The sequence below is a fragment of the Stegostoma tigrinum genome, chromosome 35 (genome assembly GCF_030684315.1).
Source record: "Stegostoma tigrinum isolate sSteTig4 chromosome 35, sSteTig4.hap1, whole genome shotgun sequence".
Lineage (NCBI taxonomy): Eukaryota > Metazoa > Chordata > Chondrichthyes > Orectolobiformes > Stegostomatidae > Stegostoma > Stegostoma tigrinum.
This window is the reverse complement of record NC_081388.1, coordinates 21,657,082-21,678,422: the sequence shown is the minus strand read 5'-3', so window position 1 is coordinate 21,678,422 and position 21,341 is coordinate 21,657,082. Positions and strand designations below refer to the sequence as shown.

Sequence of the window (21,341 nt, the reverse complement as noted above, 5' to 3'; positions counted from 1 at the left end):
AGAAAAATCAATTTAAGTGGACAGAACAGAACGGTGCTGAGAAAATTAGGCAACCCTTTGAAAAGAGTAAGCTTTGAGATGTAATGAGAAAACAGGTAGGTGAAGTCAATGTTAGGAGAAAGATTGATGCTTAAATTTCATTTAGATACATATTGTAGGTACTGTGAACTAACTGACTATGGATATTGCACTGGCTGGTCAATATGGTAATTTCTATTATCTTCACAGGAAAGAGCAACAGAAGAACCAGAAACATGGAAAGACAGTGTGGGAGCAACGAATGAATGAGATGAGAAAGCAAAATCTGCTGACCAGTCGGGAGGCTATTTACAATGAATTAGACCCTGATGAGAGGTGGAAAATGGCTTACTCTATGAATATTCGACGTGACATGAAAACACACTTGGATCGGCCTTTGGTTGTTGACCCTCAGGAAAACAGGAACAACAACACTAACAAAATGAGGCCTTCAGAACCCTCACATGATCAACGAAGCAGTCAACAAAGGGCAGAGGAGTTTCTGAGAAAGCAGAGTCGTTACCATGATCGAGCTAATGATCCAAACAAAGAGAGGATAAGTGATAGAGAAATGGGGGGATTGGAGCAGGGAGACAGGCCCAGGAGGTATCGCAGTAATAGCAAAGAAGGAGAAACAAATCGAGATGGTATTCCTAAAGATGTGGAATACCGTGGAAAAGACCGTGAGGGAAACAATGAAAGGAACACACGGGATGGTGATGGTGAAAGAAATAGAACCAATGAACCCCACAGGCGTCACCACAGACCAGGAGTAAGCAAAGAAGGGAGAACTGCTTCACCCAGGACTGAAGGAGACAGAGAGCGCAGACACAGGCCACACCGGCGTAATGCAGAAAGTCATGATGTCAGTGGAGTAGAGGAGGGTGTCAAAAGTGAAAAAAGTGAGAGGCGCTCAAAGCACAGGGAGGGTCCTCGGGGCAACAAGGAAGGGAAAGGAGGTGCGGAAAGTGAAAACCCAGATGGACCAGAGAAACGCCGTAGGAGCCGTCATGCTCAATCCACTTATGATAATGACACAAAAAAAGAGAGGGATGATAAAGATCCAACAGCAAAGGAAAGGAGACACAAACGGAAGAAGTATGTATTGTTTCAAAGTGATTTAACAAAGCAATTAATTTAGTTTAGGGATGTTCATGGCGTGCATTGCAAAATTCATTGTCAGCTCCCTTTGTGTTGGCATATTATTGCATATTATATACCGCAGTCCAATTGAGACAGGAGATACTAAAGGGGATTGACAAAGTAGACAGAGTAAATGTTTTCCCTTGTGGGGCAATCTAGAGTAAGAGAATGAATGGCCAATTTAAAACAGAGATGAGGAGGATTAACTTTTATCAACGGGTTGTAAATCTGGAATTCACTACTCTAGTGTGTGGTAGACACTAGAACACGGAATAAATTTATGGAGGAGATAGGCAGATTTTTAATTAGCAGTGGATTATAGGATTATGGATGGGTCAAAATGAAATCAGCCATAATCGTAAGAATGGTGGAGCAGGCACAAGGGGCTAAATTGCCAACTCCTGTTCCCATTTATTTTCTAATGTTAAAAGAGCCATCTCTCTAGGCAATATAGCAATTGTTGATGCATTCCAAAATAAAACAGTCAAGTATCACAGATGAAGAGCTATGGCAACCTGACTCAGTTAGTAAAACTCTGAATCACAAGGCCATGAGTTCAAGTGGCAGTCCAGTTCTTGAATATATAATTTGGGTTGGTGCTCCAGTACTGTACCAAATAAGTGTTTAATTTTATAAGTACCAACCTTTGAGTGATATAATAAATTTTTCTGGCCATTCTTATGACAAAAGTGAATTATACAATATAGGCTGTTGAATTTATACTGATGAATTATTACAATGCATAATGATGGATTAGCAGAATATTCATTGACTTCTACAATCAGTATGTCAAGTTTTGCTCAATGATAGCATGCTTTCCTTTGAGTTAGAGATTGTGGGTGCAAGCCCCACTCCAGAGACTTGAGCAGAAAATGCAGACTGTCACATCCAGGGCTGTACTGAAGGAACACTTTTCTTTAGAGGTACTATCTTTCAGATAAGACATAAAACAAAGGCCCCATCTATTCTTGCATGTAAACATAAAAATATTCTGATTTTGTAAAGGGAGGGACTTATTCATTGCCTGAGGCAATATTCCTCTTTGAGCAAATGCCTAATAGGCAAATATCATATTATTGTTTTGGGAAATTTGCTGTGTAAATATTAACTGTCATATTTCCTACATTGTAAGTATGACTCCACTTCAAAAGTGCTTTATTGGCTGTAAACCACGTTGGGACATGCTGAGGTTGTGAAAGGGCACTACATAAATGCAAGATTTTATCTTTTTTATATCTGTACATCTGTATACAGATTATACACATCTGTATTGTCTAATAGTATACATTTATTTTAAAAATCTCACTGGTAAAGAATATATATTGACATAATTTGTACTGATGGTTATAAAATAGTTGTAAAATATTCTATAAAAACTTTAAAATTACATTTAACATATACTAACAATAATAATGTAATAATTAAGCATTCAATACATACATAAAAACTCTGGATTCCTAACAGAGACTATTATTATGAAGTATGTTATTAAATATGTGGGTTATTACATAATGTACAATGACTGTGACGTCATATAATACTAATATATTCCCAGTAATGTTGATAATGGTAAGTCATAAGTTAGGAAGCAAAAGTGCAAACTGGAACTTCCTGACAAATCTCAGATAGCCTGAACCATCTCATTGAAATAATACCACTACATAATATTTAGGATTGGTTGTTTGTGGTACTTAATGCAGAATTGAACTGAACTAAGCTTATTTTTACTGTGGCTTAGGTGTCAGTAGTGCACACCCTTCAAATTGTCCTCATTTACATTGCAATATTCATCACCGTACATCCACATCTCTTCCAAGCCTAAAGTTTTTTTAAAAGCTATGGAATTCTGTGAGCTTTATGATTTACTGATGGAAGCAGTCCTCCAGGGAAATATTTCTGGCACAAGATTTACCCATGTACAGCTTTAGGATCATCATGATTCTGACTAATACATAGTTTTATGTCAGTGATTAATGTTAATATTTGGCAGCACTTAAACAATTTTTTAAATGATTCATGCTGTTTCTGGTTTCTTGGTAATGGCCAACTCCTGCTGTCAGTGCTCCTATAAATTATCTTTTATGATTGCTCACTGTTTGTAAATGTGAGATTGGTCTTTGTCACAAGAAAAGTTTTGTGCGCCATTTACAAAAACAAAATATGGTCCTTGGAAACAGTTTTATGATTTTGCTAATTTTGATTTAAACAAATGAAGAAAAAAAACTAGCATTCTTGTAGTGTCCACTGTGATTTCAGAATGTCCAAAAACACTTTATGCAATGAAGTAATCTTGAACTATAGCCATTGTTGTGATATAGAAAATGTGATAGCCAAATTGTGCACATTGAGCTCCAAAAAACAATAATTATTACAGTTTGCTTCTACTTTTTCTCACCTGTAATTCCAATTTGTTGTTTAAGAGAAAGCCATGGAAGTGGGCCTCCTGCTCCAGGTGGTCCAGCACTTTCTACCACACGACCAGTGCAACAGGATGTGAGCAGGCAGAATGGACAACAGACAGAAGATATAGACAATCTCAGAAACAGCAAGCTGGCAACCCAACCCTCCAATCCCAGGAATACCAATAATACCAAGGATGGCACAAATCCAGCTAACTTTTCCAATCCCGTCAATCTTCATAATCCTGGAATAATTGGAAACCATACTAACCCTCATAATCTGGGCAACCCATCTAATCCCCACAATGTAACCAATCGTAAGGCCCCAACTACTGCACCTGGAAATCCTACCAATCCTGGGAACCCCAAAAACCCAGAAAACAGCCTGATACTCACCAATCCAACTAATCCAACCAATCCTAACAATCCAGCAAAAAATACTAAGAAGCCTGAACATACAACAATTAATATCCCATTTGCAGATCCATCTTTGCAAGGTAAGACTGTAAGTTGAAAGGTCATTTTATGTAAGTATTTGACATTTTCCTGTTAGATTGGTACCAGTCAGGAGACAGATTTTGTTGGTACACCATATGTCACAAAATAAGAATTGTTCTTTATTAATATAGTTATGAAAATGTTAAATTTGGCACAAAAATATATTCCAACCATATCCACAATTGTAACATCTGAATGATTCTTTTTCTGTCATGAGAATGAATGTTGCATATATTTCAGCTATTGGACTGCATTTTCAAGGTGAAACTCCAGAGAGGTCTAAAAATGGTTGTCAGTTTCCAATTTCTGGATTTATGACCCCATTCTCAGAATTCCTGATTTTCACCAGTGTTGTTTAAGGGTTAGTTCGGATTGCAAGCTTGCACCCTACAGTCTAGAGCTGGCTGCCTCCATTATGGGGGCAGGTATCCCTTGGCTCTGTATGGAACAGAGTCAGCTTTTAAAAGGACTTTTGGTTCACCTTAGAGGTGTCACAAACCATAATCAGAATGAGGGAACCTTTTGAAAGCTAGGTTTTAAAGCTCTTACCCATGCCCTTACCCACCCCCGTGGCCAAACATACTCTCCATGCCGAGCTAAGACTCTTCAATGCCAATTCTAAACATTCTCTGTAAAATCACCGTCCCTATAGTGACTGTTTAAAATGTTTTTGAAAAGGTTATGCGTTCATAAAGAGGGTACAGCCCATTAAAATTGCCAGTCATCAAGACCCTTTAATTAAAAATGCCTTTCTCTTATGTAAATAAGTATTGTGAATTTGACAAAATAAACCACAGAGTCAATCTGTTTTCCCTGGGGCTCAACAATTTCTTGGCTGAGAGCCTAGACATCCAACAGGTGAGGGCAAGAGGGCATTAATATTTTTATTAAAACCAGGAGGGAGGAGGTCCCAAAGCACTGAAGGCCTTACAAGTAGTCTGCCTTGGCACCCTGCAGCTTCCTGTTGCTGCCTCGGAGTCCTTTCTGGGCACTGTAGGTCTGACTTTTGTTAGCGCCATCCTTCTCCCATAACTGTGAAAAATGATTCTTTTCAGGCACTTCTCCAGAAGTGGGTATGCAGTCCATTGTGTATAATCAACATTGAATCCAGACTTAGTTATGCATATCCTGAGCTCCCTTTTAGTAATTGAAAATGTCAGAAGCTATTTTTAAATAGAAATTTCTCAATGATATTCTTGAATAATTTATTATTTGCCTTAGTATTTCTAGCAGGATCATTTTGTACACTTATTGTTTCCAAGAGTTACTTAAAGTTTAATACAGCTAAAAATGAGGAAATGGATTTCCCATCAGAATTAGGACCTTGATGTCCTGCAAATGATTAGCGGGTACTTTCTATTAATGTACTAACATTAAAAATAGAATGAAAACAAGAGTTTGAAGTAGAATGTAGTGGTTTCTACTTCAGAAAGTAGAAAGTAAAGCAGTCTTGAGATGATAAAACGTTCCTGTGACTGCATAGTATACCAGTCAACATGAGCCTCACCCTAAGAGGTCTAGATCTAAATCCAGTGCTGACAGGTGGAATAGAAGTTGGCTTTAAACATCTTGTATCATGTGAAAGATGTTGTGATTCACACACTGATATTCCTGAAGCAAAACTGGAGGCTAACAGGTATTTGAGAATGCATTCAGGTCACATGATAGTGCATTAACTAGGACATCTGATTGAAGAGGTAGACCTAAAAGTTAATGAGAAAAGCTTTTGAGGTGGTCTGTCTAGACTAAATGTCAGAATTATTCATGAATTAGAGACATTTTTAACCTCATTTTTAAAATGTCTGTTTTGTGTTGAAATTCTAATCTTTGGCTTTGACTGTTTATAAGCTAGAAATTGAACTTGAGAATTGCTGAAAAAAAAAAGACATATTTTGTCAAAGTTTTCATCTTGCACTCACCAGGACAACTACCAGGTGTTCAAACCAGACAGATTGACTCTGATTGGTCAAGGTATTGCCCTGAGAAATGAACCAGCAAATCTGTCGCCTAGATTTTTGAGACCAGCAGTTAACAGATAATTGTTGTTAGCTGGTGCATTTTCTATGGAAATACCTCTACCAATCAGAGTCCAATTGCCAATGAATTAACACTCTTATAAAGTGTACATGCTGCTTGTCCTCTCTTCCTATTTTTGTCCTGAGGGTGCAAAACAGTTTTGACAAAATGCATTTTCCAGCAATGTTAGGTTAGAAATGTTTTAAGTTCCGTACCATCAAGCATGTGTTTATAAGTTAGAAACCATCCATTTCCAGTCAATTTAGGAAATAAGCTTGAGTGTAACATATTCAATATGAATGTCACAAAGCAATTAAATACAGTAACAACTACTCATTATTGTAGAGAATACCAGTACATTTGTTGATTTCTCGCCAAGCTGGCTTGCTTTTGTTCAGACGTCACTATGTTAGGTGACATCATCAGTGAAGTCTCCAATGAAGTGAATGTTTGTCTATGTGAAAAAAGCACACCAATTGACATCCCACTAGCCAAAGAAACAGTGACCATACGACTAGAGGAAGTGGCAATGCAGACTAGCAGCTCCATCAGCAAGGACAACATACTTAAATTACCAGACCTCTGCCTCAACACACATAGTCTTTAATGGCTAGATGTACAAACAGATCAACGGTGCACCAGTGGGGTCAGCCATCTCAGGGGTCATCACAGAAGCAGTTATGCAAAGACTAGAACACGCCACCCTCCCTCGCATTCAACCTAAACTGTGGATCCAGTGCGTAGATGACACATTTGTTAATATTAATTGCAACAAAATTAGAAGAGATCCACCAGCTCATCAATGTATTCACAGGGATCAAATTCACAAGGGAAGAAGAAAACAAAATTCAACTTCCGTTTCTGGATGTTAAAGTAGAGCAAATTGACAAAACGGGGAGTTCTAAACCTCAGTATACAGAAAAGCAACCCATACAGATCAATTCCTTAACTTCAACAGCAACCACCCCAACGTCCAGAAACAAAGCTACATTAGGACACTGTTTAAATGGGCCACGACTCACTGCAACACTCCAGGAAAGAGGAAGAACACTTATACAAGATCCTCGCTTTAAACAGATAACCCTACAACTTCATCTACAGCTGCCTAAAAAAAACAGACAACAGGAGGATACAGTACGATCTAATGCATTGGCTACACTGTCCTACATCAAGAACATATCGGAACTGACAACAACATTCCTAAGATCACGAGGAATCATGGTGGCCCACAAGCTCACAGCCACACTACAACAAATACTTACAAGGATGAAAGATCCCATTCCCACATCAATTTAACTGGGACAGGGTAACCATAGTAGCCCAAGCCAAACGTAGACACGCACAGGACTTCCCAGAGGCACGGTTCTCCATCCATACTTCAATCAACAAACATATAAAATTGGATCCCATATACCAACCCATATGGATCGAAACCAGAAATGACAGTACTCACCATAACGGATCAAACAGTATAAATTCCAAGCAGAGAAGAATAACATCACTTCATTAGATGCTCCACTGATAATGTCACCTAGAATGGTGACAAAACGTCTGAACAAGAACAAGCCAGCTTGGCGAGCAAGTCAACAACCCCACCCACAACCCCAGCTACAGAACTTTGCCAAAACTTTAGAGATACCAGTATCTGAGTTTTTGGTTCAATTGACTGATTAGTGAAATTTCTGCCCAGGCTGAGATTTTGTCATACAAACCAATAAAATCTCCAGTTTGGACTTTGTCCTTATAAGATTGAGGGTAAGGACACTAATATGTTAAGAGATGAGCCAAGCATCCTGCTGAGAAGTGTCAGTGAATTGAGTATGACTGTCACCTGCTTCCCTCTTACATCATAAAATCACGTGCCAAATCTCCCTATCTCAGTTCATATGTAATTGCCTGTGAGGGTGATCTAATTAGGAGTTGTAATGATAATTTCTTTGCATCTACTTTGTCTAATCAATTTATTTCTTTCACTGAGAAATCTTGAACAAGGGGTGACAATTTTAAAATTTGAGTTTGGCTATTGGAAAGTGATAGATATCAGGTTGGAGAAATCTCCTGGGAGGAGCTAATCAACTGATTCAAATTTTCAAGATTGGGGTTGGAAGATGGGATAAAAGGTATTATGGCATATGGATTGAGAACAGGCGAAGGAAAATTTGACGTGGGAAGGTTTGATTGACCCACTGACTTAAATACTTAACATTAACCCTTTGAGCTGAGATTGCAGCATTATGGTGCTGAGAGTTTTCTGAAAGGCAATTATTTCTGTCCATTTGTTTTCAGCTACGTATTTGTATTGTTTTATTCATAATTAAGTCATGAAAGACATGGTCAGTAACTTCTAAGGAGGGAACAAAATGTACTCTAAATTGAATGCTCAACTGTCTTACAAAACACTTTGAAAACTATAATTCTTATGTAATGACATGCAAAACTAGGATAAACATGTAAAATGAAAAACCAAGAAATGTATTTCCTTCTTTCAGTAAACAAAAATGCAAACACCGATGCTTTGCCGAAAAAGGAAGAAGAAAAGAAAGAAGAGGAACAGAAAGGTGGTGATGAAGACGGACCGAAACCAATGCCACCCTATAGCTCCATGTTTATATTCAGCACTACAAATCCGTGGGTCACTTTCAAATATTTATTGGAATTTTGGCTGATAGAGTTCTAAGCTATATTTCCAGTTGTATATCAGAACCCTTTTATTTCACACTTAATTATAAATCTTACTAAGAAACAGTGATGGAGAGTCATGCTTCAGGCTTTGCTTCTATTTAGTTAGACCCAAAATCATATGTTGGGCTGAGGATTTGGTAATGATAGTTGGCATACTGCAGGCAGCAGGAGGCATCCCAGTCAGCTAACTGGAAAATTGGGATTGAATACCAGACCATTGTGGCTCTAGCAGTGACTCTTGAGTAAGTTGATAACAGAGACAAAGAAAACTAAATAAAATGAATCTAGGGGAAGAACATTTTGGTATCTTAGCCTTCCATCTAGAAAGTGCCTATGGGCCCAGCAAGTATCTACTATTTTCTTAAAATGATACCGAAGCAGCAGAAAAATACCAATTGTCAACAGATGAATCAAAGCAAGAGGACATAATTAAAGAGGTTGTTGTGTCTATCGGGTCATCCTGTGGAATAACAGAAACAGGTGTGGATGGAATGGAATTATGTTGGGAACTCTGCAAATCCAAGTTGTGAGCTTTGGTATGTGAAAGTTAGGAGAGGAGTTGCAGCAAGGACAGTTTGAGGAAAATACAGTTCAGCACAGAGTACCAGTAGAACATGCTGAAAATATTCAGATTATGGTAGTATCTGTAGTGAGAGAAAGAGAAATGCATTTAAGTCTCAGAGTTAAAGTACGATTCCTCAAATTTGCAATGAGTTGCACTGGGGCAGTGCAATAAGCTGAGAACAGAAATGTCAGTATGAAAGGAGGGTGGAGAATTAAAATTGCAGGCTATTGAAGCTCAGGGGCAGGGTTACAGACTAAATAGAGACATTCTGCAGAGTAGTCAAAGTCATAAAGCTGTACAGCACAGAAACAGATCCTTCAATCCAACTCATCCATGGTGACCAAACACCCTAAATTAATCCAGTCCCATTTGCTTGCATTTGATCTATATCCCTCTAAATCCTTCCTATTCATGTACCCATCCAGAGTTGTCATTGTACCAACCTCCACCAATTCCTCTGGCAGCTCGTTCTATGCATGTTCCATCCTCTGCATAAAAATGTTGCCCCTTAGAACCCTTTTAAATCGTAAACATACACACTCTAGTTTTTGACTCCACCCACCCCAGGGAGAAGATCGTGTCTATTCACCTATCTGTGCCCCTCATGATTTTATAAACCTCTCCTAGAAGAGCACCCCTAACCTCTGATGCTCCAGAGAAAATAGCCTCAGCCTATTCAGCCCCACTCTATAGCTCAAACCCTCCAAGCCTGGCAACATCCTTGTAAGTCTTTTCTGAACGCCTTCAAGTTTCACAACTTCCTTTGTATAGCAGGGAGACCAGAAATGAATGCTGTATTCCAAAATTGGCCTACCCAGTGTCCTGTACAGCTGCAACATGACCTCCCAAATCCTATACTCAGTGCATTGACCCATAAAGACAAGCATACCAAATGCCTTCTTCACTATCGAGTCTACCTGCAACGTTACTTTCAAGGAACTATAACCTGCACTCTAAGGCCTCTTTATTAAGCAACACTCCCCAGGACCTGATCATTAAGTGTATAAGTCCTGTCCTGATTTGCCTTTCCAAAATACATCACCTCACATTTATTCAAATTAAACTCCATCTGCCACTCCTTGGCCCTTTGACCCATTGACCTATCTGATCATAGTCCCATTGGACTCTGATGTAACCTTCTTTGCTGTCCACTACATCTCCAGTTTTGATATCAGCTGCAAACTTACTAACCATACCTCTTATGTTTACATCCAAATCATTTATAAGCGATGAAAAGCAGTGAACCCACAGTGATCCTTGTGGCACACCACTGGGCAGAGGTTTCCAGTCAGAAAAGCAACCCTCCACTACCACCCTCTGTCTCCTACCTTTGAGCTAGTCGCCCAAACTGTGATATGCGCAGAAACACAAGTAGACAACATTGTAAGCAGTGGAACAAATTGAAAGAAATACATGTAAATCACAGGAGTAGTAGTTAGGGTTTTAGATGCTGAGAAAAGAGAATTTAAAAAGGACGTGACATTTCCAGTGTTTTGTTTGGAAACATGTGTTGGGAAGAGGATCATGAGTTAGGATCGCTGAAGAATTAACCAGGGTATCTGGGCAGGAATCATCCCTCTAGAATTCTGAACAGAGAAGTAAGGAGAAGATGTGTTTGATAGCAGCAATAGCCTTCGCTTTTCTGTTATGGTTCCCTTTTGTGTCAATGTCTTGCCTGACTTTAGCAGAAAAGCACCAGTGACTCTTAATTTTTAAAAAAATCAAAATGAAATCATTCTTAGAAATCATTAAAGAGCAGTGATGCAGTAAAGTGGCGTACTTTTCCATAGTAATTAACTGAGAGTGGAATTCTCATGTTCTGAATGGCACCTTAACAATTCAGCTTGGTACCACAGGCACCCATCAATTAGAAAAAAACAGCAGTAAGTTACTAATACAATACCTAGCACCAAATTTCTGTTACTAAAACTACCATTTCAGTATCTCCATTGCGTCTTATCGTTCAACCTCCTTGCTGTTTGCTTACCAAGTCTCATATTGAGTTTTAGTCTTTTTCTGTTGCTTGCTGAGCACTCAGCTGGAGTATTGCTTTAATATTTACTCCTGTTAGAGGACAGGAAACAGAAGTCAGGACTGTTTGCAGAAGCCAAACCCATCTCCTGGTTTGGAACAATCATTCATGATTTTCACCTGGGTGCACCCTTAGTTGTGATGGAGATAGCTCTGCCATCCAATTAATTACACTGGATCAGCTCTTAAAACTAGGGGCTAATCAGCAGTCTTCCACTTGAAAGAAGTAGTTTGGTATAAATAAGTGAGAGGGTGCCTCAACATGAAGGCATCCTCCCTCCAACTTTTCAAGATCTTAAAGTAAGCAATGTTTTTGGCAGCCAGGCAACCAGTTATGGAGGGAACATACCTAATTCTTCTTGTGCGCTGACCCCTGCAGTATGTCACTGGGAAAACATTTTCAGGTGCAAAAACTAGGCTCCACTGCCTGCGAGAAAATCATTCAATTGAAACGTACAAGTCTGCCTCCTGTGATTGGCCTGAGGTCGCTCTTATTGAGCTTAATGGGTTATCTATCACGTGAGGCTGGGTAGCCTTGCTCTGACCAATTACCCTTTCCTCCTGCCTCCAGTGCCCCAACCTTCTTCCTTTACCCCAACAAAAATGGCTCAGAGTTGGGATGAGACCTGAGACCTGATAAGCAGGCCAGCCATGCCAATTTCAGTTCCCAATTACTTCTCATCCTGGACTAAAATCCGAATCCTGTTAACTGACAAGTTATCATTCTTATCAACACATTGATCCTTCTGTAAACAGGAGTTTGTATTGCTCTACTGATTAAATTGTTCTAGTTTTACAAAGCTTCAGCAATAACGAGTACAATAAACCAAATTATTTTAAAACTTTCTTGACAGACTGCGCCGAGCTTGCCATTATGTTGTAAATTTACGCTACTTTGAAATGTGTATCCTCATGGTCATCGCAATGAGCAGTATTGCACTGGCTGCAGAAGATCCTGTCCAACCAAATGCTACAAGAAATAATGTAAGCTGATGCCAATTAATGTATAGTAAACCTTTGATCACTGTCTTTAAAAAGGTCACTACTGCAACAGAAATGATTGAGTCAAACAATGAGAATAATTGTGTGTATAAAAGAGGGGAAGGGAAATAAGGTTAAAAATAGAGAAGTTAAACAGCAATAGTCAAAAACATGACAGAACAGACAAAATTGCTGACATTTTTTCTACGTTGCCACATGCACTTGTGTAGTGCACATACTTTTGGTGTTATGGATTCCTTTTTGGATTCAAAATGGCATTTATATTGTACTGAACCTTTTATGTGGGTTGTGCCAGTCTCCAGCCTGGTAGTTAGCATGGTAGTGGTAACCAGGTTGTGTGTGTGTGTGGTCAGCATGTGCCAGTGAAATGAATGCAGATCATAATGCCAGTTAACTGTAAGTCTGATTTAATGTTAACCATTTCATTTTCAACTTTAACACTGTAATTGATTATCTTATCCAGCTGACCATACATTGTTGAGTTAGTCGAACCATTCAGAGTTTTGCAGTGCTATTTAAAGTTCATTAAATCTACAAGGAGGTGTATGACTCATTGAGGTTTTGATTCAAAAATCAAACGATCTGTTTAGAACACATCTTCAAATTATGACTCATGCAGTTTCCATTCCCCTTGTCCTATAGTCTCACAGGAAGAAGGAGCAGAGGAGTTTCAGCTGAAAAGAAGTTGCTCATCAGATGGAGGTTGAAAGGGAGAAGGGGATTCTTCAGAGGGGCAGTATCATTATGCAATTCTCTCCATATCAGCATTGAAGGGTTACCTGCAGCACATGGACTGCAGTGGCTCAAGAATGTAGCTCACCACCACCTTCTTAAGGACAACTAGGGATGGGCAATTAGTGATAACAAGGTGTAGAGTCAGAAAGAAGGGTCCTGACCCGAAACGTCAGCTTTCCTGCTCCTCTGATGCCGCTTGGCCCTGATGTGTTCATCCAGCTCTATGCCTTGTTATCTCAGATTCTCCAGCATTTGCAGTTTCCATTATCTCATGTGCAATTAATGTTGGCCCAGCCAGTGACACCTATACCTCACAAGTGAATACATAGAAAGTTAGAATGCAGGAAAAACTCATGGACAGCTTTGACTTGGTGATGTTAGGTATTGGTAAAAAGCTGGATTTATGCTTGTGAGTGAGTACATGTGTGCAGTTTCATGATCCAGTGGAGCAAAGACCAGGACTGAAAGGTGATTGACTTGAACAGGAACAGTTGCTGAAGCAGTCACTGATGGAGCAGCTCTTGAGAGGGATGTTTAAGAGTGACAAGGTGAAAAATTGTAATACTTCATGAAAGTTAACGAGCTTTGGTAATCTACCATGACATTAATGTTTGGGAGGAATTGTTGAGAAATTTGCAGGATCTGTCCTGATTGCACTTGCTACTTGATGTAGACTATGGGTTATTCAATCACAATCTGTAGCCCGTTTTTACTACATATTAATTGAGGTTATCAGAGATGATTTCTGTGTATATTGTTGATTGTATTACTGTTCTAACATTCCGTAGTAAAGTATATTCTTGTTTGTTTAAAACCTGTTAAATTTTGTGACTTCATCTCTTGGTAAGCTTCCTGGACCTTACACTTGTATACTTGAAAAATAAATATAATTGGTTCCTAGCTCTATTGTAACACAAATTTGGTAGTCTCGTTTGGTATCATAATACCTGTCAATTGTCATAATGATTTTATTTTGTCTCAGTTTTCTGTCCTTTCACTATTTGAGTCCTGAAGAGGAAGACTGCTAGGTTAAAAAGGCCACCACTGACCATTGGTTTCTGATTCCAGTACACAATCTATGCACATAGTGGTAGTGTATAAGAACTATGTTGCAGGAGAAGCTGACTCAAGTAGACTGTTGGGTGCTTCACAAAGCCTTCAGTGCTTCAGCTGCTCTGGACCAGTCCAGTTCTCCTGGAGTACATGGTCATGAGAGCATAGCGCTTGACATTAGAAGGTGAGCAGCTGAGTAGGAATAGAGAGAAACAATCAGTGCTTTAGATTAGGTTAGATTAGATTCCCTACAGTGTGCAAACAGCCCTTTCGGCCCAACAAGTCCACACCGCCCCTTAAAGAATCCCACCCAGACCCGTCCCCATATAGCCCACTCATTCCTGAACACTATGGGCAATTTAGCATGGCCAATCCACCTAGCCTGCGCATCTTTGGACTGTGGGAGGAAACCAGAGGACCTGGAGGAAACCCGCATAGACACGGGTAGAATGTGCAAACTCCACACAGTCGCCCGAGGCTGGAATTGAACCCAGGTCCCTGGCACTGTGAGGCTGCAGTGCTAACCACTGAGCCACCATGCCGCTTTGTTTCTGACTGGGTTATCTTTGATTCATCTGATTGGGCCACCAGTGAACACAGCCCAGTTCTCCTTTGGAATAGTCCCACCTTACTGTCCCAGTGTTAGTGGCCATAACAGTGTCTTCTTGTCCAGAATATTGAAAAACACGTCACTGCAAAAAAAATTCCAAGCTAACTTTATTACTGAAATAAAAATCAAAAGGACTGTGGATTTTGAAAATCAGAGAGAAAGACAGAAATAGCTCGTAAATTCAGCAGGTCTGGTTTCTCTCCAAAGATGGTGCCAGACCTGCTGAGTTTTTCCAGAAATGTCTGTTTTTGTTTATAAATCATCTACCCAGTGTTCCTTAGAAAAGTCAACTTTTTAGACAGATCAAGGATGACTTTCTTCCACTTTGGCCCAAAGAATTCTGAGATTGCTGGAACATCGAAATGTGCAGAAGGTGATGATTGACAGTCGGTTGGGGAGTTGATTTGGTGGTTTTCTGCTCTATCTGCATCAGCTTTGGCTCTGCCCCTTCATGACAAAGAGTCTTAATGTGCTCATTGTCTTCCTGAATGGGTGTTCTTCAGTTTGGTCAGTAACAAGCCAGAGTTTCCCCTGTGTTGGCAGGTATACTTGGCTACTTCAAGAATGCTTTGAGGGTATCCCTAAGTTAATTAAACCATATGCTGCCCTTTATAGTAAGTCTTCCATGTACCTTTAACTGGCTAAGTGATCCTACCAGGGATGAGAAATTGCTACCATTTGGCAGAATGCCAATTAGGAATCAGGGAATTCTGCCACTAAATTATTTCCCAATCTCCAGTGCTACAGAGATGTATTGAAATATATTAAATGTTAAACCTTTAAGAAGAACAAAATGTGAGTCTGGGCTTAAGAAATGAGAAGATGAGGCAGAGCCTTAGTCATTCAAGACCTCTGTTTAGGTTTGCAGACCTGTCAAGAACAACATACAATTATCCAATCAATTGCAGCTAAAATTGACATGGTCACTTGGTTGAGTGGTTGTGTCTAATCAGCTGGTTCAATTCACTTTGAAACAGGAGCTGTTGTAGCAGAGTAGTCAGTGCATATGGAGAAAGACCAAGATGCAACTGGTTTAGCCCAGCCCTTTGGGATATAGTGTGGAAGAAGGGCTGGATTTAGCAGAAGGGGAAAGTCTTTGAATTTAGAAACAACTCTACATAGTGGAGCCTTTTAGGGACACCCCATTGGCTTTTCACTGGGGTAGTGCACTAGAAATTGAGCCCCACCATTCTTGGAGCCACCGCAACTTTTTGGGGTAGTGAATTCCACAGGCTCACCACTCACCCTTCCCAACCACTATGCTCCAAAAGGCTGGGCTGAACCAGTTACATCTTGGTCTTTTTCCAGCCCAGTCCCTCTCCATGTGCACTGACTACTCTGCTACAACAGCTCCTGTTTCAGATTGAATTGAACCAGCTGATTTGACACAACCAATCAACCAAGTGACCATGTCAGTTTCAGCTGCAACTGATTGGATAATTGTGCGTTGTCCTGATTCTACTACTGTTTCTGAAAGTTCTGCAATAAAATCCTTGAAATTGGACCCTAGCATCTTCCCACTACTGACACCAAACTGACCGGTCTATAATGCCCTGCTTCCTTTCTACCAACCATTTTAAACAGTGAGGTTATATTAGCTACCCTCCAATCTGTAGGAATTGTTTCAGAGTTTAAAAAATATTGGAAAATGACCACCAATGTGTGTACTTTCCTTTTAAAATTATGTCCTTTTTCACAGTTTCTGTCTGTAGTCCAGGAAACAAAAAGATACATCTTGGCCTAAAATGGAAGATGACTATCCAAATTGAATTGGCCTGGAAATTAACTGCATTCATTTGAGATTATAAAAAATGTTATAATTATTATGATAACTTGTCACAGAAATTTACAGAGACATTTGCTTCAGGAAATCTCATTCCTCGGTCTTGCACAGTGCTACCACAGGACTGTTAGTGGGTTGCAGAGCTTAAGTGGAGGAGACAGCAGATCACCTTGAAGGATGCCCTGGAACAGTTTGAGCCAGCAAGGTTGGCTTTGAACTGCGCTATCTGAGCATGGGTAGCATCTGACAGGCAACAGCAGCAAGTAGAGTGACAATAGTGGGAAGTTGAGAGCTGTCAATCTTAGAGGAAGGACAACAGATTCCTGCACAATAAGGTCATCGTCATTTATATGGACAGGGACATAAATTAAGGTAAAAAGGCGGGAGGTTTAGAGGGGACTTACGGAAATTTCTTTTCACCTAGAACATGATGGTTATCTGGTACCCATTGCCTGAAAGGTTGGTAAAGGCAGCAACCATCACAACATTTAAGAGTTTTTAGTGTTGACTTAAGTGCCATAGTAAACAGGGCTATGGGCCAAAGGCTGGTAAAACGGTACTAAAGTAGATAGGTGATTGATGACTGGAACGTACATGTTGGGCCAAAAAGCTTTTTTCTATTCTGTAGAACTATCCCAAGTCACTTTTCAGACTGTGATCTATTTAGTCAGAGAGAGAGGGCTGTACAGCAAGGAAACAAACCCTTTGCTCCAACATGTCCATGCCAACCAGATATCCTAAATTCTGAAGAAGAGTCCCGACCTGAAACATTAACTTTCCTGCTCCTCTGATGCTGCCTGGCCTGCTATGTTCTTTCAGCTCCACACTGTGTTATCTCTGACTCCAGCATCTGCAGTTCTTACTATCTCCTAAATTAATCCAGTTCCATTTGCCAGCATTTGGCCCATATCCCTCTAAACCCTTCCTATTCATATACCCACCCAGATGCCTTTTAAATGTTGCAATTGTACCGTTAACAACTCTTTCATCAGTAGTCTGCTGAGGTTCTTATCAGTTTTCATTATCAAGCACATTGTAATGGCCTATCACATGCAGCATCTCTTTGTAGACCCAGACAGTTTAGCAGTCAGTTTCGCTGGCATCAAAAACTTGGCATGTAAATGAGCTTTTACTCTGTCACTTCATAGTGCATATCTTCAGCAGACTAGCATAATTACATTATTATCCTCAGTAACCTTTAGTTTTATGTAACTGAGAAACCTCCTTGAATGATTTGAGTCCATTAGGGTTAATTCCTTAATGTGCATGTGGATGCAGCACTCATATGGACTCAGAATTACAACCTCATTGCTTATTCAGAGAACCAATGCAGGTACAATGGGCTGAGTGACCTTCTTCAACACTGCAACAATTCCTTGTTATTCCAGTTCTTCAAACTGTGCTCCTGCAACTGCAGCTTCCTGATGGGAGGAGTTGGGACAGTACTTCGGTGAAAATGTGTAATGGAAGATGTCAGTTCTAGAAGTAGTTAGTAGTTAGGTGATACAAGTTTGGGTTTCAAAAACCTTTGAATTGTACATGAAAAGGAAGGCTGAAAAAGGTGATGAATTTCACAATTTTGTGATTGCAAAAAAGACTGAGTTGTGCTCAGAGATATAATCCCTATGGGGAATCTAGAGCTAGGGAGCACATTTTAAAAATAAGGGGTCTCCCATTGTAAGACACAGATGAGGAGGAATTGTCTTTCTGTTAGGTTGTTGTTCAACTTTAGAATGCTCTTCTTGCAAAGTGCGTTGGAAGCTGGATCATTGAAAAAGTTCAAGGCTAAGTTTAACAAATATTTCATCAAATCAAGAGCTATGTGGGGCATGCAGGAAGGTGGATTTAAGGTGACAGTTTGATCAGCCATGATTTTGTTGAAAGGTAGAGCTGGCTGGACAGGATGAATTGTCTATTGCTCCTTCTATTTCTTATGATCTTAATGATAATTATGGTACGTTATCATCAATGAATCCCACCGCTACCACTTGTGCTGACAGCCAGTTGTGTTGGCTGGCAGTTTTGCTGAAGCTAGGTAGGGATGTGCAATTTTTAAGTTGAAAGCAACAGAGTGGAATGTAAGGGATGGTGTGGTGGCTCAGTGGTTAGCACTGCTGCCTCAGAGCGCTAGGGATGTAGGTTCAATTCCAGCCTCAGGTGACTCTTTGTGTGGAGTTTGCATGTCCTACCCGTGTCTGCAAGGGTTTCCTCTGGGTGCTCCGGTTTCCTCCCACAGTCCAAAGACGTGCAGGTGAGGTTTGGTGTGGACTTGTTGGGTTGAAGGGCCTATTTCCACACTGTAGGGATTCAGTAAAATGAGTAAACTGTGAAGTTTTGATTTCTTTCATTCCTTATTTCCACAGGTTTTAAGATACTTTGACTATGTATTTACCGGAGTCTTTACCTTTGAAATGGTTATTAAGGTATGTATGAACTACCCATGCAGAGTGGGACAGCCCAAGGTTCTTTGCAGTTAGCTGACCTTAGCTAGCCTGACAGTTAAAATACATCAATTGGCTTCATCGTCTGAATAGGAGTGGGTTAAAACTGCCAAGGATACAACCACCAATTCCTGGTGAGAGGTCTTTAAGCTTATAAAAGGTTCTCAATAACATAAGCTTAGAAAATATTTTTCACTTATGCGAAATCCAAGACTAAAGATCATCCGTGGAGACATGAGGAGCACGTTTTTGGCATGTGTTTGGAATCTGGAAGGCACAAACTGACACAAGTCGAGGCATGTTCAAAAAAGACATTTAAGAGTGAACTAGACTATTATCTGAAAAAGAAGAATGTGCAAAGGTAGAAGAGATTGGCTCGATTGGAGAGCAAGAGCAACATGATGGTTTGAATTCTCTCCTTTAATATTGGAATCATTCTGTATAAGACAATCACTAATAAATCCAATAGGGAATTCAGGATTAGTCATACTTGTTACTTGTTGCCATATGGACTTGTTGAGACAGATGGCATAGATGCATTTAAATGGAATCTAGGCAAGAGAGGGGAACGCAAACACACGTGCATGTTGATAAGATGAGATGATTCCATAGAAGGTGGCTTATGTTTATGCTGTAGATTCTATATAATTTTTTAGAGATTGAGTCTGCTAAGTGTGCTAATGCCAGAAGGATAGTATTGGGATTGCTTCTGATGCAACTGCCAGCAATCTATTTCAGATGAAAAAAATCACTTGGCTGGTTATAGAAGCACAGCCAGCACTTGGAAGTGTACTCCAATGAGAATTTAGTTTCTCTAAGAGGGATAAGAAATAAAATTTCAGTGGTAAAAAGCGGCCTTCAAAAACTGAATTGCACCTCTGCTACATCTTAATGTGTAATAATAAGCTTGATCTTACTCTTCATTGTTATGTTTTGCTAAAGTTTTTTAAGAAATTCTCTGACAGGGGCGACCCACCAATTGTGGCAGCACAGTGTTATACATTTGAAGGTGATTGTCATGGGATTCCTCAACGTTGATTTTAGATTTGTGAAGTCTCCTGACATTCGGTCAGACATACATGTAGGGAACCTCCTGCTGATTTCCTGTTGCACCACCCAAAGCTAATACTGTCTGTATTGAACACTGATTGGGAGAAGCGCTGATGTGTGGCTAGGGTGCCAAAGGGGAGAGGCTTCAAACAGATCGAAAACTCAAAACTAATTGTCCATAATGACATATGGGCCATCAGAAGGAGCAAATTACAGTCAACACAATCTATAACCTCATGGTTCAGTGTATCCACTACACTACCATTACCACCAGATCGGGAAATCAAACTTAGTTCAATGAAGAGGGCAAGCCATGAGTAGCACCAAGCTTACTTAAAAAGTGTTGCTCTGGTGGAACTACAATACGGCCCGATGTGCATGCCGAACAGCAGCTGCAGCATGCAAAAGAGTTAAGCAATCCATCGAATCAGACCTAAATTCTGCAATTCTTTCACATACAGCCATTAATGATGCCAAACTTTTAAATTACTAACAGAAAGAAGACACTCTATAAATATCCCCATTTTCAGATGCTGCCAGATCTGCTGAGTTTCTCCAGCGTTTTATGTACTGATGTCAATGGGAATTAGAAATCAGAATCCACAGGTTGGATTTGTACTCATCTTAGGAAGTTGGGTCTGGTCATTGGAGGTCAGTCGTCACAGTCCAAGATTATTCCAACAGGCATTTTTAACAGGGTGACCTAGACCCAACCATCTTCAGCTGTTCAGACTTTTCTTCCATCAGGATATTCATATGTTCGCTGATGATTGTGCACTGTTCAGCATCATTTGCAACTCCTTAGATATTGAAATGCAGTCCACATTCACATGCAACAAGACCAGGAAACCATCCAGTCTTGGGTTGATAATTGGCAAGTAATATTTTCACCACACAGGTGTTATGCAGTGACCATCTCCAAAAAGAGAGTCCAAACATCACGCAAAGCACAAGCTAGAGATGTGATGGATTCTCTCCAGTTGCTTGGATAAGTACAGCTTTAATAAAACTCGCGGCTCAGCATTGTTGAACTCTCTTGATTGGTATTCCATCCAGTATCTTCAGCATTCAGTCCTATTACCACCTGCAGACAATGGCCATAGTGTGTGCCATCTACAGATGCACTGCAAGGATTCACCAAAGCTCCTTCAACAGGACCTCCCAGACACATGAGCCGTATTATGTAGGTCAAGGACAGCAAATACATGGGAATACCGCCACCTGCAAGTTTCCCCCCAGGCCACACAGCTTCCTGATTTGGAACTGTATCACATTCTTTCACTGCTATTGCATCAAAATCCTGGAACTCCCTAGC

At 40.0% G+C, this 21,341-nt stretch overlaps 1 protein-coding gene across 4 annotated transcripts in view; it reads left to right on the top strand.

Annotated features, from left to right (window-relative positions):
* LOC125447460 (voltage-dependent P/Q-type calcium channel subunit alpha-1A-like) overlaps nt 1-21,341 on the top strand; it is a 606,466-nt gene that overhangs the window by 366,168 nt on the left and 218,957 nt on the right. For all 4 annotated transcript variants that reach the window (XM_048521818.2, XM_059639809.1, XM_059639808.1 and 1 more), the window contains exons 19-23: nt 229-1,116; nt 3,582-4,057; nt 8,564-8,702; nt 12,207-12,336; nt 18,899-18,958. In XM_048521818.2, the coding sequence (XP_048377775.2) occupies nt 229-1,116; nt 3,582-4,057; nt 8,564-8,702; nt 12,207-12,336; nt 18,899-18,958 (1,693 nt within the window). The remainder of the gene's footprint in view (nt 1-228; nt 1,117-3,581; nt 4,058-8,563; nt 8,703-12,206; nt 12,337-18,898; nt 18,959-21,341) is intronic.